The sequence below is a fragment of the Alternaria incomplexa genome (assembly GCF_024043165.1).
Source record: "Alternaria incomplexa strain BMP 0042 chromosome Unknown scaffold_3, whole genome shotgun sequence".
Classification (NCBI taxonomy): domain Eukaryota; kingdom Fungi; phylum Ascomycota; class Dothideomycetes; order Pleosporales; family Pleosporaceae; genus Alternaria; species Alternaria incomplexa.
Genome location: NW_026249852.1, coordinates 1,712,134 through 1,739,976, shown reverse-complemented (window position 1 = coordinate 1,739,976; position 27,843 = coordinate 1,712,134). Strand labels below are relative to the sequence as shown.

Sequence of the window (27,843 nt, the reverse complement as noted above, 5' to 3'; positions counted from 1 at the left end):
GCTGCAATGCGGGGCACAAGGTTTGAGGAAGTGCCCCTCTCCCTATGTATCGCGGAAGTGTAAATAATAGTTGGTGAGATGTAAACAAAGGTTTTCAGGCTCTGTAATTCGCGCGGTCTCTGGAAATTGCTGCATGAGATGACCTCTCCTCATTGACCAGTGTCAAGAGTGGCTGACCAAGCATTTGTGAAGCTGTGCGGGACAGGACCGAGGTGCAGCAGCGCTTGATGGAATTAGCTTGGGCTCGACGATAGTATTTGCCGGCGCATGTTTCGGCGGACCTCGGGAATGGAGAAATGGTGACAAACGGGATCATGGAAGGGGCCCTGGTGGTGCGTCACAGTACTTGGTGGGAGCAGAAACCAGTCAGATGGTAGTGGGAAGATGTCATGCTCCGGATTGGGAATATGTCTCAGGACGAATTTGATGGTAGCCCTACGTCAGCGAGTGGAAGCAGGAAGGCAAGCTGGCAACGCTCCACTGTAGAGCTCTGTATGAGCTCATGGCTATTAGCGATGGGATGGATTTTATTGTTGAAGCAATTATTAAATCCAGTATTGTTTAGTAGAGACAATAAAGACAGCTAAGCATGTGCCGTTTCTTGTCATTGCTAGGACAAGGCTTCTTCGCCGATGGCCCGCACACTTGTGAGATTGCAGCGGTCAACTGCGACGACTGGCGTACATGAAGAAGATGAAAATCGCGCAAGCCAGGCCTGTTGCGTCAAGACGTACACGGCTTCGAGGCAGTGCACACTGACCCATGGGTTACCCCTCGCACACCTGAATATTAGTTGAATATTAGACGTCAGGCCTCGTGAAGAGATTCCGAGATTCCTAGTCCCCAAGCCCGCCGCGCTCGCTGTCGTGCTGCCCATCGCGGATACCGGCCACGCAGCCCTCGCCCAGCCCAGCCCACGACATCATCTGCCGCTGATCCGCATTTGCTCGGCACGCGTGCACAGCCACTCTGCTGTGGCTCCGGATCCCGTGGTGGACGCAATTTGAAGCCGCCCCAGACCTCACCGCGACGGCGTTTGTCAGCCCGCCCACGCCTTTCACACTGCGCGCGCCTGCCCGACCTGCCCGCTCGCGCCTGGCGACGACTCCTTCACAGTCACCGTGTTTCTGCACTACAAATCGCCCCACGCGCGCCTTCCGAACCTCATCTCCACCACCACCCGCCGACGCAGATACGCCGTTTTGACCGCCGTACAATAACAGCACCTGGGCTTTTTGCCCGCGAGACACCTGCGTCTCCAAACCCATATTCCCCATAGAAAAGACCCACACCACTTCCTAGCCGCGCCGGCCAGCGAGAGACGAAAAGCAGGGAACATGGCGGCTCCCACGACCAACAACCCACCCAGCACGGCGCTCAAATCTGCGGGCTCGCCGTCCGCCTCTGCCTCGACGGCCTCTTCAGTCCACTCGCAGCCCGACACCACCGTCGTCCTCCCCCAGCCCGTCGTCAACCAGTCTGGCGCCAGCAGCGTGCAAGCCGCCGCCGAAGCGCTGCTCAAGCCCAAGAAGCCCACCATGACGTCGCGCCTCAGCAGCATGATGGGCATAAAGACCGCCCACATGGACAAGAACGGCGACGTCAAGGCCACCAACGGCACCTCGCCCAACGGCCGCCCCCAGCCTGTACGCCAGGGCTCCGTCACGAGGAAGGAGGGGCCCGGCGCGCCCTACAAGCGCTTCTGGCTCAACGACGACGGCTCCCACGAGCACGTTCTCAAGGTCGCCAAGCGCCAGGAGAAGCTGTCCGATATGTTCCAGAGTCTCATGCTCGGCAAGAAGAAGGGCGACAATGCCGAGGACCAGCCGCTCAGTCTCATGTCAAATTGGGTCGACGTCATGCGCAACGAGAAGGAGAAGCTCGCTGAGCAGAAGAACGCCGTCAACGCCCTCCCGCAGACGCTGGTCCAGAAGTACGGCAAGTGCCAGGAGGTCGTCGGACGCGGTGCCTTTGGTATCGTCCGCGTCGCACACAAGCAGGACCCCAAGGACTCGAAACGAGAGCAGCTCTACGCCGTCAAGGAGTTCAAGCAAAGACCCGGCGAGTCGGCCAAGCGATACCAGAAGCGCCTCACATCCGAATTCTGCATATCCTCTTCGATGCAACATCCCAACGTCATCACCACGCTCGACCTGCTCCAGGACGAAAAGGGCACATACTGCGAGGTTATGGAATACTGCTCTGGGGGTGATCTGTACACGCTCGTCCTCGCAGCTGGTCAGCTCGAGGTAGCCGAGGCAGACTGCTTCTTCAAGCAGCTGATGCGCGGTGTAGAGTACATGCACGAGATGGGTGTCGCACATCGGGATCTGAAGCCCGAGAATCTGCTCCTTACCACGCACGGGTCAATCAAAATCACAGACTTTGGCAATGGCGAGTGCTTCCGTATGGCCTGGGAGAAGGAGGCACACATGACAGCCGGTCTCTGCGGCTCGGCCCCCTACATTGCACCCGAGGAGTACGTGGACAAGGAATTCGACCCCCGTGCTGTCGATGTGTGGGCCTGCGGTATCATCTACATGGCCATGAGGACGGGGCGCCACCTCTGGCGTGTGGCTCAAAAAGGCGAAGACGAGTTCTTCGACCGCTACCTCGAGGACCGGAAAGAGGAGGAGGGTTATCGACCCATTGAGGTTTTGCGAAGAGTGAGTCTTGACATGTACTGTTCATGAAATTCTACTAACAAGACCCAGCGACAATGTCGTAACGTCATCTACTCAATCCTCGATCCTATACCTGCCCGCCGCCTGACTGCGCACCAAGTGCTCGCTTCTGAATGGGTCTCCGAGGCCAAGGTCTGCCGTGCAGGCAACGAAGGCTTTTAGGCCACTTGATTACGGCTGGACCTCCATATTCTTAGCCTTCGTCCTCGCTCACACGACACGGATCTTGAGCCATTTGTCTGGATGTTTGCGTTCGTTTCTTGACTTGGATTTCTTATTTTGGACATACCCCCTTTACGCCCGATGCCACAGCATAGCGAGATTTTGGGCATCGGCAGCTTGTTGCACTCTCGTATGGCGTTTTCTCCTCTCGGCATCAACGGATCACCATAACGATACACACGAGTACTAGATGATGGCGTATGACGTTGCAGAGCGATGGTGGCGGAATGTATGGTTTGGGTGTAGACCTTCGCTCGCTTGTTAATGGGTACTGCGGCTGCATAGGGTAGAGCAGCTTCATGAAATTCTATACGAAAAGCACGCATTTTGTATATGAGCGTGCCGCGTGCCGCGCTATCAGTCATGACCCTGCATATGTCTACCATGCATTTACACATCTGAGCAACCTTATTTCATGACGTGCAGAGTGACATGCAGATGCAAACATTCCAGATGGCATGTGATGGACGTGAGTCAAGTATGGCGGACATCTCTATCTCTTGGCAACGTCATCGCTTAAACATTCCAAGGTTGGAGGCGCCGCAGCCATTCACTAGGCAAGCGGTGAAACAATCAAACGTGTCTTGAGGAACGCGAACGCCTGTTCACGCCGCGCCTGCAACCCCAGCTCCTCCTGGCCTACCCCATGTCCCTCCTCGACTTCACTGGGCGGCTCGAAGAAATGCAACCAAGCAATGCTCACGACTGGCACTCCGCTCCGTAATTGGGCTCTCTTCCTGCTGCTATGCAGCGCACCCGCGTCCACCCTCGCTGAGGCAGCGAATGAGGCGCCTACCGTCGAATCGAGCGCTACTGCACACTCAGGTGCCACGACGCAGCATACCTCTACCCCCGCGCCTTCGCCCACGTCCTCGTCGTCGCTGTCACCGTCGTCAGTCCGGAGATACACCTCGAGTCACAGCACGTGTCCGTATCGCACTATAAACTACATCACGCATACGCTCCCGCAGCAATGCGCAAAGACGAGCTGGTCAGCGCCCGCCGAGGCAGGAGCGACCAATGGTACGGGCGCTGAGGAAGGAGCTCTAGCTGGTCTACAGACTCCAACACCTGGTTTAGATGGAGAAATAGAAGGCATTGCAGGAGACAAAGGCGCAACCCCAGTAGCCACCAAGGCCGATGAAACTGGCGCAACCTCAACTGCATCCAGCAGCGACACAGCGAGCACAGAGCCGGAGCTTGACTTGGAAGCAGACTCGCCATTCGACAACGCCAACTTCCTCTCTTTTGACGAGTGGAAGAAGAGGAACCTGGCCAAGGTCGGTCAATCGCCAGAAAACGTCGGACAAGGACGGGCAGCAGGCACAGACCAAGCCGTACGGCGACGACCCGTAAACGTCAACGCCCTAGACTCGCTCGGCGACGAGGGCGAGATATCTATCGACTTCAGTGGCTTTGGGTCACCGGACGACGAGAACATGGCGAACAACTTCCAGCACGGCAAACAGAGCGCTGATGCCTCAAAAGCTGCTGGTGGAGAGGGCAAAGTCGCACCAAACTCATTTGCCCTCAGCAAAGATGCGGGCAAGACGTGCAAGGAGCGCTTCAACTACGCTTCGTTCGACTGTGCAGCTACGGTGTTGAAGACCAACAAGCAGGCGAAGAGCTCGTCTTCCATCTTGGTGGAGAACAAGGACAGCTACATGCTGAACATATGTTCCGCAGACAACAAGTTCCTCATAGTAGAGCTCTGTGACGACATTCTCGTAGACACCATCGTTCTCGCTAACTACGAGTTCTTCTCTTCCATGTTTCGTCATTTCAGGGTAAGCGTGTCTGATCGCTATCCTGTGAAGATGGAGAAGTGGCGTACACTGGGCACGTTCGAGGCGAGGAATTCGAGAGACATTCAGCCGTTTCTCATTACTGAACCACAAATCTGGGCGCGGTATCTGCGTGTGGAGTTTCTGACTCAGTTTGGAAATGAGTACTATTGCCCGCTTAGTGTTTTGCGTGTCCATGGTACGACGATGATGGAGCAGTTTAGGCAAGAGGAAGAGGAGGCGAGAGGGATAGAAGATGACGAGAATCTGGAGGCAGAGGGTGTTGAGGTCAAGAAGGCGGCTGAGGATAGTGGGCCCTTGCCGCCAGAGGAGATACCGATCGAAGCGGTGAAGGAACTCAGCACCAATTCGGAGGCCTCAGCGGCGAGCGACGTTGCTCAGCGAGATGTCTCTCCGGACGTCAAGTCTGAGTCGCCTCGTAACGACGTGCCATACGGGAGTCCTCCGTCGTCTACTGCCATGGTAGAGCCAGCGATCGATGATCCCCAGCATCAGCCTGTGCCAGACTCGACAACCATCTCATCTCCGTCGGTGACAAGCAATCACGAAGTCACCAACGACAACAGTACAGCTAGTGGGGAGACAAAGTCACTGGAAGTCCCTTCGCCAAGTCCGACAGATTCTACCCCACAGGCTCAGAGCCCTACTTCTGAAGCTTCTACGATCAACCCTTCAAGTTCTTCGTCTCGAGTTGACAGCGCTGCAACGCAGACCGCGAACACCGTAGGCTCTTCTTCGAGCAGTCCAGCAGCAAAGCCATCGAACAACGGCACTGTTGCAAGTCCGCCATCGCAAGGACGAGGGTCATCTACACAGCCAAATGCGCCAGCACCCTCAACGCAAGAATCGTTCTTCAAGTCGATACACAAGCGTCTCCAGTACCTCGAGGCTAACAGCACGCTCTCACTACAATACATCGAAGAGCAGTCTCGCGCTCTCAGAGATGCATTTGTGAAAGTGGAAAAGAGGCAACTGGCAAAGACAGAGAAGTTCTTGGACCATCTTAATAGTACGGTCATGTTAGAACTCAAGAGTTTCCGCAACATGTACGACCAGCTGTGGCAGAGCACAGTCATCGAGATAGAAAGCATGAAAGAGCGTCAGCAGTCCGAGATCGGCGAGATAGGCACTCGTCTAAGCCTCATGGCGGACGAACTTGTCTGGCAGAAGAGAATGGCCGTTGTACAATCCACGCTTCTACTACTCTGCCTGGGTCTCGTCCTCTTCGTCAGATCAGGTACCCTAGGATCCACGGCCGATGTACCAATTGTACAGCAGCTAGGCAACAGGTACACCAGTTTCTTCGAGTCCTCGCCTCCGCGCAGCCCACCAGATACGTCAGGCATGGCGAGACAACGCCGCACTTTCCGCAACATGTGGAAGAGCGACGCGTCTGCACACCTCAGCGATCACCACCATAACGACAGTGACGGCGGTGGTCAACACAATCTGTCTGATGCCGAAACCGATGGTCTGAGAAGTCCGGTGCAGATCGAATACAGTCCGCCTACACCCACAACGCCTACCATCCATTCAACTATACACAGAAACGGCGACCATCGAGACGAAGACATGTCAAGTCCACCTATCCGCGTAAACGGCGTCCACAACCACCAAGAAGACAACCCAGAACACGACGATAGAAAAGAAAATGTCCCTCCAACACCTACGTCGGCAGTATCGACGGCAGAAGACCAAGCCGCCCGAATCCAAGTTCTAGAAACACAATCCGGGCCTGCGACACCCAATGGGACAAGAGATAGTAGACCAAGTTGGGAAGAGGTGGATCGCGCTATGGATTTATTGAAGGCGGAGGAAGCCGGGCAGCAGGACAATGCGCAGGGACGGGGGAAGGTGGAGGAGATGGTGCCGCGAGGCTCTTTAGACTCGCCACGGTCGCCGGGCTCGCCGGGGAGCATAGGGAGTCCGGGAAAGAAGAGGAAGAAGAAGGGTGGGAGCAACGGCAACGCGCATGGTGGTGGAGGTGGGCTTGGGAATGGAGTTGCGAACGGAGGACAGGGAAAGAAGAAGAGGAGTCCGCTGAGACGGAGTCATAGTAACTTTGATGGGGCGGGGGGTAGCGGGGAGTGATGTCTGGAACCTGACGGGTGCACGATATTCTTTGGTTTTCAAGAAGAGCGAATTGGTTTTGCATCGTTGGCGTATAGGGATGATAGCGTTTGTATTAGCATTGCGATGCTTCGTTCGAAGCAGAGATTGAGGTGGTGCGTATCGTGGTGTTCGGACATGCACATCCTCGTACACTTATCCACTCGAACATTCTCATGATACTCCACACCTTCGTCATGACTTTACTTCTTGACAACATTTTCCATCCCATCTCACATCAAACTCCTTCCTAATCTAGTAACTTGTCAAAAACCGTGGATCGCGGTTTCACTCTCCTACACTCCAACCACCCCGTACGCCCTCTCCTACCTACCTTCCAACGCATACGCACGTGTCTACACTTCTGCTACGTGTGCATCCGCTACTTAAGATTTATCGACTGTTCGCGACATCCACAGCTCACAGCTTTACAGGAATGGAGTTGTTATAGCGCCGAGCGGTTGAGATGGTGGATACAGGGGAGTTGGTGGTCGTGGTGGAGGTTTGGAATCCTGCCTAATCGGGTAAGTTGTAGAAGGGTGTAGATGACGGTGAGCTCCCATGGGCGCACTGGGCGCGCTGGCAGCGAGATGGGAGCGACCTGGGCGTGCTGGGCGTGCTGAGCGACTTGGGCGTACTGGGCGAGTGGTGCGAACCGCGCGAAGTGTGCGAATCTCGCGAACGCCGCGTCTTGAGCGAACCGCGCGAACATGGCAGACCTCGCGAACAGTGCGGACTGCGCGAATCTGGTGGCCTGCGCGACCACGGCGACCACAGCTACCCCGGCGAACAGCGCTGTCAGCACGGCCATGGCAAACCTCGCGGCGGCGACGGCAAGGTCGAGCAGCGCGTCGAGGGCGCGCAGGAGCACGAAGACACCTTGCCATAATCTACACTTAAGCTGAACCTTCCTAATCGGGTAATCTGGATGAGGTTTGTAGGTGCTGTGAAGTTTGCTGTGGTGGTGGACTTAGGTGAAATTCTTGGGATTGAGTTTCTGCTTCTTCGAGCGGATGACGGAGAAGTGATGAGCGTAGTAGAAAGCTGGATTGGGTAGGTCGGGGGAGGTGTGGATAGTAGGTGTATATTGTCTACCAAGATGTTGACACCTTCGATACATCACCACCTGGATACTCACAGCCCCGATTAGGCAGGTTCGCTATGAGGTGTGGATCGTAGCAACTTTCACAACCCTCCTACCGCCATCCGCACTCCCACCGTTGTCGCCTGAACCTGATTCTCGGAGGGGTTGGACGTTGGTGTTGCGCGTTGTCTGACGCACAGGCCGAATTAGGCAAGTTATCAAAAGCCGTCGATTGCGGCGTCTGCAGAGTTACCACAGGCCCTCGTCGTCTGAACTTGCCAAGACAACAACAGGTCGTCCACGCTAGAAATTGCAGTACAAGCCCCTCTTGCTAGCAGAGCCTCCTTGGTATAGGCAAACACCCGCTCTCGCGCATAAATCCGCTTTCCTGTCGCACAGAACCATGGAAAGGCTAAGAGCCAGCCTTGTCTAGCTGCTCTTCCACGCTAGAGATTGCAGTGCTTATAGTAGCAGAGCCACGGTGTCCATAAATGGCACTCGGCCGATTACCTCGTCCTCCACACTAGAAATCGCAGTGCACTTTCCCAATCGAGAGACTGAAAAAGCCGACTCCCCCCTTCCTTCCCACTACGTAAGGTTGAAAACCAACCTCACTTCTAGCTGGTCTTCCGGTGGAGGTTGCAGTGCAGTACCGAAGTACCCCACATCTGCCATCTTCATCCATACAGCATCGCTCGCTTACCTCTTCTTCCACGCTAGGAATTGCAGTACTCACCGGTTGCCATGTACGTAGGTAGACTTGGGTCAAAGTTCAAACATAGGCTAACCAATCGTGCGTCCAGAGTTCCTTCTCACCGCGTACGGCTAACCTTCAGCCTTGCCTCCAACTGTTCTTCTACGCTAGAGATTGCAGTGCAAACGGGGGCAGGTTTCGATACAGGGATCTTGCACCTTGACATTACACCGCGGCCAATAGCATATGTATCATTAGCTTGGCTATGGAAGACCTCAGCCGCGCATCGTTGCTCGTACTTCTCTTGTCTTTTCCCCGCACAATGCTGAAGTTCAGCCCTGCACGTGTCGTTCGGCCTGCTCTCTGCGCCAGAGTTTGCAGTGCAATCCCTAAGGCGGTTTCAATTCTGCCATCGAGGCTCACATCAAGGACAGGCTAGGCTATACCGCACCTACATTTCCCTCCTATTAGAACGAGCGGGTTTCCAGCCTTACATTAGCCTGCTCCTCTACGCTAGAGATTGCAGTGCACCTGCACTCCACATCTAGCGAGGGCTCATACTGACCTCGGCATCCAATCAAGCACATGCTGCTGCCTGTATTTCTACTCACGACCTGTCTGCCGCTGCGCGAGGCTAGCTCCTAGCCTTGTCCTTCGCAATGCTCGTCAATGCTATAGGGTGCAATGAAGATGTTAGAGCTGTACTATGATCAGGATGCAAGTGAGGCTATCTATTTGGGGAAGACAACTAGGTATGGAATAGAATCGCAGATAGTAACCGGCGTTTGATATGAGTAGAGCGGGAAATTCCCATACACAGATGTCATCAGTAGAGACATCTACTTTCGAGCATGTTGTCGAGGCTGCATCCGTAAAGTTAGTCTCCGTCCAACAATGTAGCTGCATGTTCCACTCACTGCTGATAGACAGGTAGTAGAGCGGGTATAGAATAGCAGACAGCTTCCTTTCTTCGACTCCTCATACACGCTAGGAGTTGCAGTGCAGTTGCAGGGCCCGAAGAAGATCAGAGCCAATGCACACTTTGATTGGACGCTCTCGCCAAATCCATGCATACCTCTGGCAGACAATCCAATCACGTCAGCTCGCCGAGGATGCCTCATCTTCTATCATGCACACTGCCCCGTTCTTGACTGCTCTTCCGCGCTAGAGATTGCAGTGCAAAGTGCGGGATTTTTCTGAGTTCCCATGAATGAGAAACACTGAAGCCCACGGCTTACTTCGGACACGTGATGGCCGTAAACTCCACATCTTCACCCTGGTTCCTCCAGCCTCGTCGCTTCAAATGCTTTTTCGTGCTATAACATGCAGTACGGTCGTTGGATTTTGGGTCCTTCAGCCTCGTTCTATGAGCTGCTCTTCCACGCTGAAGATTGCAGTGCAATAACTTTCAGGCAACAGTCTTCTGTCGTCAGACCCCCCGATTTTCCGATGATGAAGCGTTTACCATTGGCTACACGTTCATATACACAGCCTGGTGTGAATACCCTTAGACTGGTCGCCCGCGCTAGAAATTGCAGTGCAAATGGCTGGAGTTACTGTGCCGCAGAAAAATCCGCGGTCTGAGCTGTCTTATTCGACACATTTTCCCCTTAACGCAGCCATACCTACTTATTTACAAACTTCACGGTGCTTTCACCCGTCTCAGCCTCCTCTTCATCTGCATTCACAGGCCATACAATGCACTCTCCAGCACAAAATGATTTGTAGTAGGCACACTCGACACACAAGTTCTTTGTGCAGTTTGTGTCCACCATTGCGAACGTCCTGTCTAGAACGGACACATCACCAAACAACCATCAGTCGCAGCAGCTTTTACGATGTTACAATATGTCGTATGAGCTTTCCATAAAGAGATCGTCCGCGCAACGACTTGTAGTGCGGCTGTCAAACCTTCAGCCTTATCCTTCCAGCCTCGCCCTTCAGCTGCTCTTCAGCGCTAGAGATTGCAGTGCAGACGACGTAATTAGGTGAAGGCATGTCCCCATTCTGTCGATGATGAAGCATCTGCGATTGGTCGTACCCCTGCTGTCCCTCATCCATATAGCATGATGTGGATTGCATGAGACCACTCGTCCATGCTAGGAATTGAAGTGCAGTGTAAGCTGAACGCCAGGCCGACCGCGGAAGCGCGGTATCCAACCACACACAAGATCAGCCTTGTGTGAACTGCTCTTCGGCGCTAGAGATTGCAGTGCACAGCGCTCGTTGGCGAGCATCTTGGCAATGGGGTTTTCCGGTGAACAGACTTCAGGAGGACTCTTACTACTGGTCACATACCTACATGTCCACGTGCGCATAGCCAATGATAGGTATACATCAGCTCGTCCGCGCTAGAGATTGCAGTGCAATGGAGACGCAGGTACGCGCCTTCCACACATATATTTGGGGTGTCCTGTCATTCGTTCGTATTGCTCCCGGTATACCCGCCGGCCACCATTCTGTCCAATCTGATGCCCACAGCCCCAATTCTGAACTGCTCTTCCGCGCTAGAGATTGCAGTGCAGTCTGTGGCGTCGGTATATTCGTCAGTGTTCTGTACTGTTGCCTTCTTTTGCCCTGTTGCCGGATCCCCTGAACCATCCCATGACAGCCACAGATCCCAAAGCCAGACCCAACTCTGAGCCAGAATCCCCCACCCGTCTAATGGAGGCGCTTGCTTATACTCTCTATTCGACAGCCACAACCGTAATAGTGACCCTAACCAATCACTTATATGTCACGTCGAACGATCATCCACTAAGCATTCAAACGTCAATCATCATGATTATCCACGCTTCTACATGAGTTCAAACACTAATCACCTCTCCACCTCACTGTCCCTCCTCCCCTCCTCAGCCCTCATATCCTCCCTACTCCCCTGTCCCCTAATTCCCCTCCAAAGCCCACTCAACGTACTAAGCGCACTCAAACTCCTCCCTCTGCCAACCCTCCTCCCACCACCCGGCGTCCTCGCCCCAGCATTACCACCAGCACCATCCTCGCCATTCGCACTATCCCTCGTCCGTCTTCTACTAAGCGGCTCACCAACAACCAGTCCCGCACTTCCACCCATCATACCATCTTCCCCTTGTCCGAATCCATCTCTATCTCTATCCCTCGCAGCCAACGCAAGTAGACTCTCCCTCCTCCTAACACCACTCCCGCGCTTCAAATCCTGAACCATAGTACTCAGACTCGTACTCAGCGGACTCGCCAGCAGCGGACCCCCCGCAATACTATTCCTCGCACTTTGAACGCGATCACTCGTTCTCAATCTCCTGAGTCCCATACCCGATCCCGGCGTCGTGGGGACTTCATTCGTCGATTTGCCCCGCGTGGGCGTGCTAGGCGGTGGGAGATCGGTGTCGGAGACTGAGACTAAGGGCGCGGGTGCGGCTTCAGAGGGGAGGACGGGGGTTGAGGTGTGCCGGTTTAGGGGTGGGGTGCGGTGGGTGGGTTCGTTGGGTTGGGACCAGGGGTTTGCAACGAGGGAGGAGATTATGTCGGCGGTGGCGGGGCGGGTGGGGTTTGGTGGGGTGGAGGGGTCGGTGGGGGTGAAGGTGATGTTTGGGGTTGAGGGGCGGGTGTCTTCTTCCGTGTCGTCTTGGTAGCGGCGTTGGACGGATGCGGGTGGGGAGAGGGCGCGTGTTGTTGAGGAACGGCGTGTGCTTCCGGGGCCTTCTTCGCTGGGTTCGTTTATAGCGTCTGTGTAGGTTTCTCCGGCTAGATGGATAGCGTCTTCGGGTTCTGGGTCGTGGTCGGAGTCGGAGTCGTCATGGTTTGATGGGCGGCCGCTGGTGATGAGCCAGACTCCGAAGAAGGTCAAGGCGCATCCACCAACGAACTTTCCGGCGTCTTCTCCTGAGGTGCGCTCGAAGTCGCGGTAGAGGACTGCGGATCCGCCAATGACGGAAAGAGTGAAGAGGACAAATTGGACGGGGATGACCTGCGTCGCGTCGAAGCGCTGGAGAGCTCGGTTGACGTATTTGATCTGCATGACTGCTGTGCCGACGAGGATCGCAACCAGTAGGTAGAAGACGGGGAAGGTGATGGCGCGCCAAAGCGTGTACGAAAGTAGCGAAGCAACGCCTTTCGTAGACAACGCTGTGTATCCGCCTGGGAACCGTTAGCCTTCGTCCTCAATATCAATTCCGCGTGAACATACCAAACAACCCCACAAGTCCCAAATCAATCAAGATGTTCTTCTCCCCATACCGATTACTCGCAACCATCAAGCACGCAATAACCCCCACCGTAATCCCCAAATACGTCTCAAACTCCCAGCGTCTAATCAAATCCCAGATCTCTCCAGGACCCAACTTGGGATTATTGTCATTCGCCGAAAGCACAACGGTAACGGCGCCCCCAACAGCAATAACAACGCCCAGGGCGTCTCTCTTGCGAAAAGGCTCCTTGAGCATAAACGGCGCAATGATGCAATTCGAAATGAGCGCAACAACGCCGAGCGGGGAAACGATAGACGCAGGCGCGAATCCGTAGGCAAGGAAATTCCCCGCCTCGCCGATTGTCATGAGAATGATGCCGAACCACCAATACGGCGATTTGAGATACGACGTCTGCTTGAACACCTCCTGCTTGGCCGACTCAGCACTGTCTTCTCTTCCCACAGCCGGTCTCGTATCCCGGGGTATCAACGGATCGCTCTCGGACGCCTCAAAGATATCGTCTTCCTGCCCATTACTTCTCCGTCTCCTCTGCTCAACCATGCCCTCGCTCCTCCTGCTCCTCAACCCCATCTTCTGCACTTCCTCCGCCAATCTCCCCGCATCGTCCATGCCCGCCTTCCGCCTCTTCCTCTGCCGTTCTTTCTCGTGGAATTCGCGGTCTAGCCGTATATGCGCGTATCGCTGCATGTTTAGTGCGAACGAGATGAGCACGTTGCCTATTATGGCGGTGATGATGCCGATTAGACTGCTCCAGTTCTCTGTGTATCCGCCGCCTCCTCCTCCGCCTCCGTGGGCGTCTTTCGATATCCATGATAGCGCAGCGTAGGGTGTGGGTGTGGTTGTTGGTATTAAGCTCTGTAGTGCTGTCGCTGGGCCTGCAGCGACGGGGTGGCTGGGTGGTATATGCATCGTCGTTATCGCCGTGGGATAGGAATTCTCGGGGGAGCTCGTCGTCTAAGCAGGAGCTTCGTCCGCGCGTCGTCACGTATCGCCGTTCGTCCTCGTGGAAGCTCGCGGTGGTGCTTCTTCTCCGTTCCCTCGGTTCTATTCGTTTCGTATCGTAGATTGCGACAAAGAAGCTATGTACAACAAAGGCAGTACAACGAAGGTACACAAGAAATGGAGACGACAATAATTATATGCGACCAAGGATACAGGGCGGTGACAACATGTTGTTTTTGCCCAGAAGTTTCGGCGGTGCTACAGAGTCGCGGCCCGTGGCTGCAAAGTTGGGCGGGCTTGCTTGCTTGGGTGGTCGGCTTGGAGCTGGTGCCGTATGCCGCGCGACATTTTGCAGGGTTCACTGATGCTGGCCTGCGCTAGCCGTCACCGTGCATGGTGGATCCGTCGACTCCGGACGACGCACGAATATCATGGGGATGAATCTCATCAACATACTTGAGAAGTAGAGGTGTTCTTGTTTGAACGCTCCTATTAGCTGCAATTCTCTTACCCCTTACACCACGAGGCGAACATGCGACAACACTTCTTCTCGCGGTTCTGCAGCGCGATAAGCAAAAAGCGCCTCTGCTCCCTACACTGGTCAAACTGTAATCACCAACACTCGTCATAGAACGATTTCGAAACCGCAGCACAAAAGTTTCATGGAATTTTCATGAAGATACTCATTTTGAGATATAATGTACAATATCACACGAACTAGATGTCCATCTGGAATAAAGAACCCTCGTGCAGATATCATCTCGCCAGCCGACGTGCAAATTGATACCCATTAGCACTTGGCCTGATACGCCACCGATGAATGCAAACGCTATCCTTATGCTTTTGTAGAATCCGATATCGTGTCCTTCAGTCTGGAATGTTTCAAGCAAGAGACATCTGCGCCTCTCCGTTGGTGGCCTCGGCAACGCCATCGGCATCCTGCTCCATGCTCTCAGCGACCTCGTCAGGCTCAGCGGCAAGAAGTCTGATGCGAGCTTCGACTGCCTCTTCGCCGACGACTGACTCTTCGACCTGCGCCTTGCGGATGAAGACAGTCTGCCAGCGCTTGCCCCAGGCCTTGATGAGCTCGACTTCCTCTTCGGTGAGCGAGCCATTGGAGGACTTCTCAATCAGAGTGTCAGCGGAACCCTCTGCAACACCACGCATGGAGTCTTCGATGTACTTGAACAACTCGCGGGCGTTGTCGCGGTCCTTGGCAAGAGTGGCCTCAACCATCTCAATCTGCTCTTGGGGAAGGCCCTTCTGAAGACGGGCTGACGCGATCTGACGGTTACGGTTGGTGACCTTGGCGACTGTGTTGCTAACCATCTCAAAGACCCAGCTCTCGGTCAGGGCTTCGCCAGCTCCCATGTGGCTACCGAATACCCACTGAACGACAGTCATCGGCGCAAGAATAGTATAGTTGAGCAGAATATCGATGATGCGGACCGCAACACCAGGCTGGTCTTTCCAGTACTCGACGACGCTTGCAACGATCTGGCGACGTGCGACCTCGTTCTGCGAGAGCTCCAGTAGCCTGTCCTTGCCGCGTTCAATGCAAGACAGAACGTGGGACAATGATTTCGCTCCCAGTCGGCAGATGGCAGTGACGAAGGCGTCAGTCGAAGGCACGAGGACTTCGGTAATGCCCTGTTCGAGAGCCTTCTCGTGAATACTGTCGATAGTGACTTGGATCTCTTCAGCGGTAGCTTTCTTCCTCAGTTGGCTGAGGAGCATCTGGCCTTCAGCGGCATATGGGGTTTCTGAGGTGGTGTTAGCAGGGTCCTTATTGCATGTTGCAGTTACGTACGTTGATTGTCATATTTGAAGTCAGGGCTGTTGTCCGCGTCAAGTCGCTCAGGGATCATGGTGTGCATCGGCTCCGGCAGCGTTGATCGGATACGCTTGGCAAAGGACAACCTTATCTCCTTGTCCAAAGTCGCAAGAATGAAAGCCTTCTTCGGGTGTAGGTTAGACAGCTCGAGATCCTCGAGCCTAAAGAAATGTTAGCGCGGATCCACAAGCAAAGAGAGAAGAACATACCACTCGGTCCACCTCCATCGGAACTCGAAGTTGCTGAGATGGTGGGAGAACCAGTCAAGGAATCTGTAACCTAGCTCAAGATCCATCATGGGCAGGTTCTTGTAAATGGTACGAATGGCACGTCCAAGAGACGGGGCAATAGCAGCAGGTGCGACCTTGCAGCATTGTGTAATGAGCGCATGGTAGTAAACGAGCTTGTGTTCGGCGCTAGGCAGCTTGAACAGTTGCGAGAAGATGGCATCGATGATCATATCTTCTGACTTGTACTGAATCTTGTCGCCAACCAGCTCACGGAACTTGTCGAAAGGTGAACCGCGCTTAGCGAAGATGTCGACGGACCAGTAGCAGTCAACATCGACAAGGAACTTGGCGACCATTTCACGGTTGAAGTCGAGCTGGTTGATGGTGTCGACAATGGCATCCCGAACAAGCGACGAGGCAATGTCGGTGGTCTTGGGGACGGTGTCGACTTCCTGATCAGCGAACAGGGAGAAGTACGCCTCCGGGAAGACAGGCCGTGGGCCAGGGTTGACTGGTGACGGGATGGTGAAAGTCGGGAAGGCATGAGTCTGAGGAGCCGTGGGCAGGGCGTCTTCTTCCTTGGCATCCGCCCTACGCAAAGCCTCGAGGTCGATGCGTGGAAGGCATCTCAGCTCAAAACCAGACTCGGCTTCAGCTGACAACTGTGCTTGAAGAAGGCCAATGACGCTGTGGTGGTCTACCGGCTTTGACTCGAAATCGCCGACGTAAGAGTGGATGAGGCTCTCGATGGGAACCGCATTGCTCGCCACGATACCAGTGTTCTTCAGCAGTTGTTGCGCTTGTTCGTGGAAACGCTCTCCTCCAGCGACGATGGCGTAGGGAATGGTAAGAAGGATGATCTTGACGAGTTCGATACCGACAACCTAGCACTGTTAGTAAATATCCCACATCACTGCCCGAAGATCTTACATCGTTTTCGTTGGCACTCTGAAGGTCAACGACCGTATCGAAGAGTTGTCCAAGGAAGGTGAAGACGCCATCATCCTCATAGAGCGACTGCAGGCACGCGAAGAACCTCAGAAGCAACTTGAACTCTTTCCACTCGCCCGCATTCAGCGCCTCCTGTGCCCGGTCTCCGACGCGCTTCATGGCCTCGATGGTGATTTGTGGCTTGACATCGTTGGCGTAGTAAGCGACGGCTGCGACGAACGGGATCTTGAAGGGTTGCTCGATGATCCTAAGACAGTTAGTGAAAGTTGAATTGATGGGGGAATTGTCTCTGCTTACAGCTGTACCAAGACATCGAAGAAGTCAGAGCGGAGACGCTCATCGTCAAAGTGCTCTCCAAAGTACTTTGCGATCTCGATAGCCTCGTCCTGTGGGAGCTTGGTGGAGCTGGCAATGTTCAAGAGCAGTCTGCGCAGCTTGGGGAACGGCGGCTCTTCGTATCGGCGACGTGGGCCTCCATCATCGTTACGGCGGCGCTGGGGTCCGCGACGGTCATCACCGCGGTAATGGTTATCGTCATCTGCGCGACGCTGTTAGTACAGTGGAAATGCCAGATACACAAGCCAGTCCATGGGGTAGGGAGGATAGTCTCGGCCTTGATTTGATGCCCATTACAGCCATCGAATCAGAGAAGCCATCCAGCCCACCCGTGCAGCTTGCGCAATCGCTTGTAACAGGACATGTGCAGACTCACCATCACGGCGGCGCTTGTTGTTTCCTCGATAGTTTCCACGATCGCGCCTGTCATCACGTCGGTCCTCGCGCCTATCATCACGCTCTTCTCTGACGTCTGCATCCGCCATGGTTGCGACCAAGACTGCGCGTGCCTTCTCTTCTAACGTCTCCGGAGAATCTTCCCTCAGTTGCGACGGGATTCGTGTAGATTTGGCGCCGAGGTCGTCGTGATCGTAATATACGGGCTCACGCGGGGGGTAGAAGTCGCCGTGTCGATGATTATACACACGGTTGTGGAATGGGGCGGTTCGGGTGCGATGTTGGCGGATGGTTCGCGATAGTGAATCGTCGAGTTGGCGCGGAAGTCGCACTGGAGCTTGCGCATCGAAAGGGTTAGCGGCATTTGCTCCCGTTCCAGGCGTATCTTGGCGCTCGGTCCATGCACTCTCGACGTCAACGTCCATTGCCGAATCATTGAACGGTGAATTGTCCCGAACAAGATGTTGCTGCGCTTCCTCATCGGTCAGCTTGAGCAGGGCCATGCGATCTGGTGACATGAATGTAGAATCCATGTCTAGGTTGTTCATCTGTTGATTTTACCGTGATGTTGTCGACTATTCAATGGCTACTGACTAATTCTTCGACTGAGACTTGGTTATGTTAAAGGAATAGATGTAGAAGTCAAGATGAAGGCTCTATATACATCAGGATCACGCATACTGAGACTAGCGAGGTGAGGCTGTCAGTAAAGATAGACAACGTATAATTGATTGACCCTATGCTTATCTCCTGGTGAAGGCCAGAGGTAACATGTACGGATCCAGACCACCATCTTGACGTCTCAGACGAATCCCATAAAGCATGGATAAAAGACTGAATGTTGCTCTAGTTGCAAAAAATGCAACATCACAGAATTAATCACAACATTTCACAACAGTTCGGAAAGGTAAATGTGAAAGGAATCTCCGTTATAGAAAGTATGCTGAGAGGTGGGCGAATAGCAGGATAGTCATTGTCCATTGGACATTCGTTCCGCTGCAAATGCGCAGTGCCTCGCTCTAGTACTTGTCCGAAGCCAGCCATCCATTGACCAGCCCGTATGATCCCATCCTAGGGATAGCATTCCCAAGTTCATAAAAGCCTCATCGCCCGATGCGCAGCCCGCCGAACTCATCTTAACAGAAAGAAAACTCCCGCATGCAACCCAGGTGACGCATAGTAACCATTGTTGAAGCATCGGAATCGGATGAGCGAGACCCTTCCTTCGTATCCCATACTCAATACATCCCGAATTTTGCCCGTTCCTCATTTCCTTCATAGTTGCAACCTGCTGCACCCATTCGTCATCTCAAAGGGGGTCGAAGGAACATCATTTGCCGTGCCGGTCCATTGATCATTTCGCGTAAACGGGGATGCCAACAGTCCCCAAAGAAAAGCAAGCCAGGTCATTCTTTGTAAAGGTGAATGTCGGTATCATTTCAGACGCGCTCATATAAAGCAGGAAAGGGTGTGCTCCTCGTAGTATACACCTGATAAAACCGACGCCCAATTGAGACTCCATTTTGCATCTCTCCGGACGGAAAAGCTTTGTGCTCCGGTCCAGAGAGGATCAGAAGCCGCCGCATGAATGAATGGTATCGTGTCGTGTGATAGCAGAGGGCTTAATCCAGCCTGGCTATCATCTGATCCCGCGTTAATGGCTTGAAGTTCGGCGATTCGAAGTCGAGGCCACGGGCGGCTAGTGTCGCGCGGATGTGCTGCGGTACCAGCTGATTGTTGAGGTGAGGAGCGATGGACAATTCTGGAAACATTAGACTTTGCATCTCGTAGGACTCGGAACAAACTTACCGTGGTGAGTGAAGTTGTACAGCTCAGGCATATCACGAGTGGCTCCGTTGGGGTGACGCGAGTCTGGGAGACGCGTGTTTGGGTCCCTCAGCTCGTCAAAGAAGGGGTGTACCATGGCGTCGATGGCCGAAAGACGCTGAGTTGGCGTGTACTCGAGGAGTTTGGAGATCAAATCGATCGCGTTGGGATCGGCCTTCCGGAACACCTAGTCCATGTAAGTAAAGATCACGCGACTTCCGGAGACGCATCGCTCAACATACCTTACTGAACGGGTGAGGCTTAATCTGGGGGAACTTGTGCTCCATGTAGTTCGGGTTCATGGTGCGGATCTGGTCGCGGGTGGGCGTTCCTAGAACCTTGATGATCTCCACCAGCTGGTCAATACCTGACTCTCCCGGGAACAATGGCTGTCCAAGCATGAGCTCCGCCATGACGCAACCCGTAGACCAGACATCTGTACAGTATTAGCACGGGCTCCCGCTCGTTACAGCACAACACATACCGATCTTGGTAGTGTAGTTTGTCGCTCCGAAAATTAGCTCAGGCGCACGGTAGTACCTGGAGCAGATGTACGAAACGTTGGGCTCGTTCTCGACCAAAATCTTGGCGCTTCCGAAATCGCACAGCTTCAGGACACCGGTTGAGGGGTCTAGCAGAAGGTTCTGGGGCTTGATGTCCCTGTGGCAGATACCCTGCGAGTGAATGTAGGCGAGCGAGCGGAAGAGCTGGTAGATGTACAGCTTGACTTCGAGGATGGGCATAACCGACTTCATCTTGTTGAAGTAGCGCGAAGCACGGTACACGGTCTCGGGAACGAACTCAAGCACGAGATTCAGGTACACCTCGTCTTTCTGTGGCTGAAACGGTTAGCTACACGAAATGCACGCACGCGCTTGCTTGCAGACACGTACCCGCTCGCCGTTGTTGTAGAAGAAGGCCTTGAGCTCGACAATGTTGGGATGTCGGACAATGCGCATAATCTGGAGTTCGCGGTTCTGCGGGGGTCAGCTGGGGCGGCATGTCATGATGGCGCGCAGACGCACCTTGAAGCGCTTGTCTTGCAGGACACGCTTGATGGCCGCATCTTCACCACTAGGCGACAGCTTGGTCTGGAAGACGACGCCGAAAGAGCCGTTGCCGACAATCTTGCACTGCGTGTATGCGAGGTCCTTGTAGTCGCCGGTCAGGCCGTCCTGGACCTTTTCGCGGATAACTTCTGCGGGAGGGTGAGCATGAGGCCAATTACGCGGCGGATTGACGGGGGGCACTTACCACCCATTCTTAGCGATGAGAAGGCCGATGGCCGGTTCTGGCTCATTGTTTGGTGTTATGCGTGTGGGAGGGGGTCCGGCAGCGCTGCGCGGATTGCTGGGGAACTGGAGGGCGGGTGGTAGGGGAGTTGAGTGTGGGCGAGGAGTGGTGTCGGGCGGGCTGAGGCGGAGCAGATAGGGTTGTAGGCGCGAGGTCGAGTGTCAAGAGGGCGTGGTCCCGCGTGCCGTCTGTGCAGTACCAGGTGACGCTTGTTGTGGCTGACGGAGCTAAGGAACAAGGAAGGCGCAGGTCGACCCCTCAGCAACGATGCTCGGGCGGCAGTCACAGCAGGTGGTGGGAAGGGGGTGAAGGAGAATTGAAGGCGGAGATGGAGAGCTTGTGAAGGTGCGAGGAAAGGCGACGATGGGGTTGAGTGACGGCAGTGCTGGGGATTAAGGGCGGGGCACTGCTAGTGCGAAATTGGGTGCCAACGTGATCAGAAGGCCTGCAATTCACCTACTTGTCAGCGCAGACCAGCCCAGCGGCGTCTAAGCTGCTCGAGGGAGCAGCGTACAGTAATCGCCCGGTGCAGGAATCACGGACCTGCAGGAAACGGGGGGATGGGATAGGATGCAGATGATAGCTTCTCGTGGAGCCTTATAGTAATACACATACACAGGGCTGCTCTGCGGCGGCAGGAGCATGCGACCGCGCCTGCTTGAAACAGACGTCAGCACACGACAGTGAGTGTGCTCTGCCAGCCGTCGCCAGCGGCCTCACATACGACATCGCCAACATTCAACATGACCATTGCGTCTGCAGCTGCGGACGCCGGCCTGCACGTGAGGCATCAGATTTCTTCCCAGCACGCCGTCATGCCGCCTGAAATGAGCTGCACCCACTTGCTCGCTGGCGCGTGGCTGAGACGCACTCCAATCATGGCCGGGCCTTGCTGTGCTTATACTAACCTGGCCGTACGAGCTGTGAATACCTGCCCGGCGATAGGCTGCGTGGCTCTAGCAGGCAGTGAGTAGCTGCTATGCTGCGTTTGACATGCGACGACCGTTCCCATTGAGACGTTACCAGGCCATCGCCGCCGTTACCATGGCCTGAGCAAGACCCTCATTCCGCTCCAGGGCCCACGACGCCTCTGCCTTTAGCGAGCGTCCCTCAACACTGTGCGAATGCTCGACTCCGTCAGCCAATTCCATGCTGCGGACGCCTGAGCGCCCGCGGCAGCAATTTCATGCACCGCGCTGTTCGAGCAACCACAACCTTGTCTTTGTTTGCACCACAGCCCGTCAATCAAAGCCGCCGCCGCCGCACTTTCGTGTCGACGACGTATGTACCAGGACACTCGCGAGAGTACAGGGGTCGGTAGCCGCAGAAAAGTCTTCCGACTGGCGTTGAAGAAGCTGATATCCGACTCAACAATATGGCTTTTTCCAAACTTTGACCGCACCCTTGCGGCCTGCTGCAAAACCAAGTCCCCCTGCACGCCGCCCTGTCGCCTCGTCCTGCTGCATCGTCATTCTGCTCGAGGCCCCGGCCACGCCCTCGTGGCCTGCAGCTCCACTTGGAGGGCAGCTGATGTTCTCTCGCGCCCTGGTCCTGGCGCCCCCCTCTTCGTCTACAGCCGAATGCCCGGGCGACCCAGAGGCGTGGCGTGTTATTGTGGTGCATATCCTTTCACAGCCGCCCAGCCCAGCGACTCACTATGCCCTTCTGGTCTCGTGAAATGCCACTCCACCGTTTGTGCACGCTTCCATCTTGACCGGCAGCCAGCTGCACCAAGCGGATGCGCATCAAGTCAACGACACCGCTGCTCTCGGATGTCCAGGGCCCACTGGCCGGTGTGAACCACTGCTCGGTGCGGGTTACACACGCGCACCTTTAAACCCGAATCGGCCACACTTGCAGCAACCGACATCGTTGCAAACTATTCATGACGCTTGTGTTCCCCTCTTCGCCTTTCCCGCACTTGGTGCTGCAAGGCACGTGCAAATCGCGCGCGCAACATGTTCCAGGCGCCGCCAACAGCCATGCCTCGAACGACGATGGACATCACGTACAAGTCCATCTGCAGCCTACTGAGATAGATCGGGCTGAAACAATTCATACAGATTTTGCATTTGGCGCTTGCTGTGTGGGTAGGCTAGTCGAGCTACACTATCGATGCCCGACTGCCGCTCATACGTCAACATGCAGTGAGCATGCCGTTCGGAAATCCGACCCACCCTATTGGCTTTAGTCATGTGACTTAAGGGCTCTTGACGGCGGTATTCCCAGCCGCTGCAGACGACCGCTCGACCGTGAGAATGGCCAAAACCAGTGTTATGAGCCCCACTATTGCCGTCATTACTACCCATCCTCACCCGTTTTACTCACCAACAGTCCAAGGTTCCTTCCAGCCCAAGCTGGGCGCGAGCACGCTCTCTTTGAATCCGTCACTTGACGTTTGCTCAAGCTCACTACGACCCGAATCACTCCTAACATGAAAATAGATTACAGGCCCCGAGGCGTTGTAGATCAAGCCCATGAAGCACCACATCGGTCCACAGCGACACTGTGTCACGAAGCCTCCCGCTCTGTCTCAGATCTGGTGGCGGGAGTCTATATGTAAAGCGACGAACAAGAATACGCAGGCCTCGACATCTGGACTTTATCAGCCTGTCGAACTCAGATACGAGTCGATCTGCGCGACCACGATATGTACCCCCAATCCACTTCAGGTGAAGCACGCATATGGACTTCAGCCTTACGGAGTACCCGGCCGACTTGTCATACCCGACGATCGGACTATGCCGGTGCACCTATATGGTTGAATACTCGGAGATTTTCATCGCTGATAGCGCGCAACCATGCGGTACAGGATGAGCATCTATTTTAAATGAAGACAATAGAGTATGCACGATGGTTGTACCACGAGCTGTATTCGGCTACCGACATCGGCCGGAGACCTCGCCACGCTCGTCTGCAGCTGTCATGTCGGATCCGTAGCAGCTCGCTCAACATCTTGGTTACATCGTCACGGTTGAGCGCACACATCTCATGCATTCATCCGGTTCTGCACCGGAATAGCGACACGCAGCTGCCCGGGCGGATGATACCATTCTGTCAGTCAACTTGTGCGTCCAAGACTATTATTGGCTCTATCTGGTGTCTGTGTACGCCACAAGCAGGCGGGACGACCTTCTCAGGTACCCTTTGGTCGTTGTAGGAAGCATGCCGTGGGTACACATCCGCGCTCACCGACAAAAGTGTAACCCTCATCTTCCAAATTTTAACAATATTTTACCAGGCTACTGGCACTGCTATTGCATCAATTGACCCACGGTCTGGTATCTTGGCACTGAGAACAGTTACACAATACGTTTTACTCGTTTCCTACAACATACCCGTTTGATCCGGTCTGCGACAAGCAACCCTTCCGGAACTGGAGCCCAGCAACGAGGATCGAGCAACGTTATAGCATTGCGATTTATGTCACCGTTACAGGTCTATCTTCGTCACAAGCTGTACGAGGTAGCACCCTTCACATCTCACTACGACGTTGCTATTAGTTTTATACAACGTATATCTGACTTCAGCTACGTCTCAAAACTGCGATGTGAAATCAGAATAGAGTCGCTCACGTTTCTCTCCGACCCAACGACTAGTCAATGCTCACTGTCAAGAATCATCGCGTCAGGTTACACTTCAAGTCGTGATCTTCTGGGAATTTTCGAGGGAATGTCAGCATTCACTCAAACCTCGACCATAGTACATTGTGACATAGATAAGACAGCGTGGGAAGAACAGCAAAGGACTCTCGGAACCCCTTCACTACCGGTATGGAAACCACTCATTGTCTGCTTTCGAAAGCCAGAACATCTCTGGATCCAGCTTCTCGGCTCTCAAATGCCCCTCAAGCACCTCATCACTGATAGTCCTTCTTCCCTCCATATCCTGTAGTAGGCCTTTATAATGAAACTCCCAATAGTCCTCCAACTCACCATCAGGGTGTGCAAACCATATATCCGTCAACTGCCGTTCCTCAATCATCTCTTCATAAACAAGCATGCGTCCTATATCCCCTACGTCCCAGGTCTCCCAGCCCGGGACTTGAAACACCATGTGTCAACTAGTGGATGCATACATGTGTTATGATCATGGAGTCAATGACCTCTCTGACTAGATTCAACAAGTTTTCTATCGACAATTGTATGAGTGCTGAGATGGCCCATGTGAATTCTGATAACCACGTTGATGTACACACGCGATTCCATAGCCTTTTGCGGAGGTTGGACTGTGCGCCACGCGTAACGGTGGCGTCGCGTCCATTGCAGCTATCGCCAACTCCAACCGCAGCCTCTACCACGACACGACTATCATCAATGCCTCGGCCAACGATACCCTTCTCTAAGATACGTTTGCCATCGGACACCTTGGCATCACGTCTGCGTGGTGTGAGACAGCCAAGTTACGAGGTCCAAAGCGGAGGTGGTGCATCCCGTACCTCGGCAACTCTTAGCTCCCAACATCAATGACCGAAGCAGTAGCCACGGACGACTCGTCTCCGCATCTTTTGTTAAACTACCCCGGATTTCCTCCCTAAACCGTCCTTCCCTACCTCATCCTCTCTCCACAGTACGCAATCATGTCTGTACCGTACGACCGCGCCTACGATCTGCTTAGCAACAGCAAGGATGGCCATATCTCCGCCTCTCAGCGCATTCCCGTCATCGCGCGGCCTTTTGTCAGCGAGAGGGCGGCGAAGACACTCGACCTTGTAGGTGACTTGGCAAGCTCTGGACAAGTACATGCTAACATGTTCATAGGTAGAGAAGTTCGTCGAAGAAGAGTGCATTCCCGCCGACGCCGTATACGTTCGCCAGATTGGCCAGACCGTCCAAGAGCGCTTCTCGTCACATCCCTCCATCATCGAGGACCTGAAGAAGAGGGCACAAGAGCTTGGACTATGGAACATGTTCCTGCCCAAGGCACACTTCAAGGAGGGCGCTGGCTTCAGCAACCTGGAGTACGGCCTCATGGCTGAGTACCTGGGCAAGAGCCGGACAGCTTCCGAGGCTGTCAACTGCGCTGCTCCTGATACTGGCAACATGGAGGTCATTGCCAAGTACGGTACTGAGGCACAGAAGAGGCAGTGGCTGGATCCCCTGCTGAAGGGCGAGATTCGCTCTGCGTTCTTGATGACGGAGCCCCAGGTTGCGTCGAGTGATGCTACCAACATTGAGATGACAATCAAGAAGGATGGTGACCATTACGTCCTGAACGGCCAGGTTAGCTCATTTTCGTCCCTCCCTTACCCACCACGTTACTAACACCCCTCAGAAATGGTGGTCATCCGGCATTGGCGACCCTCGCTGCAAGATCTTCATCGTCCTCGGAAAGACCGACCCCAACAACTCCGACAAGTACAAGCAACAATCCGTCATCCTCGTCCCCAACACCACCCCCGGTGTAACCGTCCACCGCATGCTGTCAGTCATGGGTTTCGACGACGCACCCCACGGCCACGGCCACGTGACCTTCGAGAACGTCCGCGTCCCCGCCAGCAACATGGTGCTAGGCGAAGGCCGCGGCTTCGAAATCATCCAAGGCCGTCTCGGACCCGGACGTATCCACCACGCCATGCGCAGCATCGGCTCTGCCGAGAAAGCACTGGAATGGTTCCTCGCCCGCATCAACGACGAGCGCAAGAAGCCATTCGGCGAGCTCCTCAACAAACACGGCATCATGCTCGAGCGCGTCGCCCGCTCCCGTATCGAAATCGACGCCGCCCGCCTCTCCGTCCTCAACGCCGCCATCAAGATCGACGAGACAAACGCCAAGGGCGCTCTTAAGGAAATCGCCGAGGTCAAGGTGCTCGTCCCTGAAGTCAACCTCAAGGTTATCGACTGGGCCATGCAGGCCTACGGTGGTGCGGGTGTGAGTCAAGATACTCCGCTTGCGCAGATGTGGTCGAGTGGCCGTACCATGAGGATTGTAGATGGGCCGGACGAGGTGCATCTGCTGCAGCTGGGTAAGAACGAGAATAAGAGGGGTCTGGCGCATAAGGCTAGGATTGAGGCGCAGCAGAAGAAGGGTGAGGAGCTGTGTAGGCAGTATGGGATTGAGCCGAGGGATCCTTTGTACCTTAACAGGACGAGTGGGGAGGCTAGTAAGCTGTAGATTGATGTTTAAGTCATTATGATACTGGCAGCTTGCAATGAAACTTATTAGAGGTCAGTCAACCATCTGGATTGTTCTACCGTTGACATACACACCCGTTCTCTCTTAAGACCCGTTCTCTCTTAAGACCAGTTCTCTCTTAAGACCCGCGATGCGCAACATGCACATCCCTCTGAACGATGACCAGCGCCATCAGCATGGAGTCCCTTCGAAGCATTCCAAAGTGCGAAGGCTGCGGGCCGGGGCGGGTAGGTGCGTCCTCCACGTCTGAACGAGCTGTCTTTGTTCAGCATCACTGCCATCGCAATCTCCCTGAACAAGTACTCACCCTGCTTTTTGGCACGCTGTCGTCTCTGGCGTAGTATACATGTAACGACCAATACAAACACCGGTACGCAGGTTGCGAGAAGAGCAAGGAGGGAGATGGTGTTATCTTTCGACCAAGTCATTGTAGCAAATGCGGATTTCGAAGCTCGTCAAGGAAGGCACGACGCTCGGGTTGCTGCTCTATGGAACGCTACTCCTAGTTCTTGCACGATGAACATATCTACTACCAAAGCAGATTTCTGCCGCAGGTTTGCAATTCAGATTTGATGGAATCTGCTAAGAGATTCAGATTTGGGCACGGTGTTCTGGTCGGGCAAGGCTGGCTAGGTTGAAATCTGGATTGGATGGGGCTGAACGTACCGAAATCTGGATTGGATGGGGCTGAGCGTGCCGAAATCTGAATTGAGCAGGCGCAGTCATGATGATTACGTCGAATTAGTCGTCACGTTAAAATGCAAAAGCAGATTTCGGCGTCCTTGTTGTTGCTGCAGTAAGCACTGCAACTCCCATTGGTCCGACCTGCATGCGCCGTGTGGCTGAAATCAGATTCTGGGCAGGCGCTTTTCCCGTGGATCATCTCTATTTTCAAGGAGTGTAGAGGCCCCGCTCCAGCCTGGCCTCGTGTTTGTTGTTTGACCAACACCACCACCCCCTCCAGGTCTCTCGTGGGCTGGGACACAATCCGTCCGACACAACAATGTATGAGGAAAGATATGCGAGACGCATACCCGAGTGGAAATGGAAGTTACACAAACACACCATCTACCGTCTTTACGTCCTGGAAAACAGACCCTTGACAGCCCCGGGT

The 27,843-nt window shown here is 54.4% G+C and overlaps 6 protein-coding genes across 6 annotated transcripts; 3 read left to right on the top strand and 3 right to left on the bottom strand.

The window, feature by feature from the left end:
* Positions 1-1,337: 1,337 nt before the first annotated feature.
* Positions 1,338-2,846, top strand: J4E90_002964 (uncharacterized protein; the record flags this gene model as incomplete). The annotated part of the gene is made up of 2 exons (XM_051432538.1): positions 1,338-2,666; positions 2,715-2,846. 2 exons carry the CDS (start codon positions 1,338-1,340, stop codon positions 2,844-2,846), a joined length of 1,461 nt encoding a protein of 486 aa, XP_051293960.1.
* Positions 2,847-3,601: 755 nt separating this feature from the next.
* On the top strand, positions 3,602-6,802 carry J4E90_002963 (uncharacterized protein; the record flags this gene model as incomplete). Its single annotated transcript, XM_051432537.1, has 1 exon — positions 3,602-6,802. The coding sequence occupies one exon, from the start codon at positions 3,602-3,604 to the stop codon at positions 6,800-6,802; it is 3,201 nt and encodes a 1,066-aa protein (XP_051293959.1).
* Positions 6,803-12,294: 5,492 nt separating this feature from the next.
* Positions 12,295-13,694, bottom strand: J4E90_002962 (uncharacterized protein; the record flags this gene model as incomplete). The annotated part of the gene is made up of 3 exons (XM_051432536.1): positions 12,295-12,321; positions 12,440-12,714; positions 12,764-13,694. The coding sequence occupies 3 exons, from the start codon at positions 13,692-13,694 to the stop codon at positions 12,295-12,297; spliced, it is 1,233 nt and encodes a 410-aa protein (XP_051293958.1).
* A 915-nt stretch (positions 13,695-14,609) lies between these two features.
* J4E90_002961 (uncharacterized protein) lies at positions 14,610-18,007 on the bottom strand (the record flags this gene model as incomplete). The annotated part of the gene is made up of 6 exons (XM_051432535.1): positions 14,610-15,490; positions 15,538-15,722; positions 15,771-16,675; positions 16,722-16,989; positions 17,040-17,280; positions 17,455-18,007. The coding sequence occupies 6 exons, from the start codon at positions 18,005-18,007 to the stop codon at positions 14,610-14,612; spliced, it is 3,033 nt and encodes a 1,010-aa protein (XP_051293957.1).
* Positions 18,008-19,096: 1,089 nt separating this feature from the next.
* On the bottom strand, positions 19,097-20,601 carry GSK1 (Glycogen synthase kinase 1; the record flags this gene model as incomplete). Its single annotated transcript, XM_051432534.1, has 7 exons — positions 19,097-19,236; positions 19,284-19,488; positions 19,544-19,737; positions 19,786-20,140; positions 20,195-20,278; positions 20,327-20,499; positions 20,556-20,601. The coding sequence occupies 7 exons, from the start codon at positions 20,599-20,601 to the stop codon at positions 19,097-19,099; spliced, it is 1,197 nt and encodes a 398-aa protein (XP_051293956.1).
* A 4,572-nt stretch (positions 20,602-25,173) lies between these two features.
* J4E90_002959 (uncharacterized protein) lies at positions 25,174-26,708 on the top strand (the record flags this gene model as incomplete). The annotated part of the gene is made up of 3 exons (XM_051432533.1): positions 25,174-25,305; positions 25,355-25,816; positions 25,869-26,708. 3 exons carry the CDS (start codon positions 25,174-25,176, stop codon positions 26,706-26,708), a joined length of 1,434 nt encoding a protein of 477 aa, XP_051293955.1.
* Between the last annotated feature and the right edge of the window lie 1,135 nt (positions 26,709-27,843).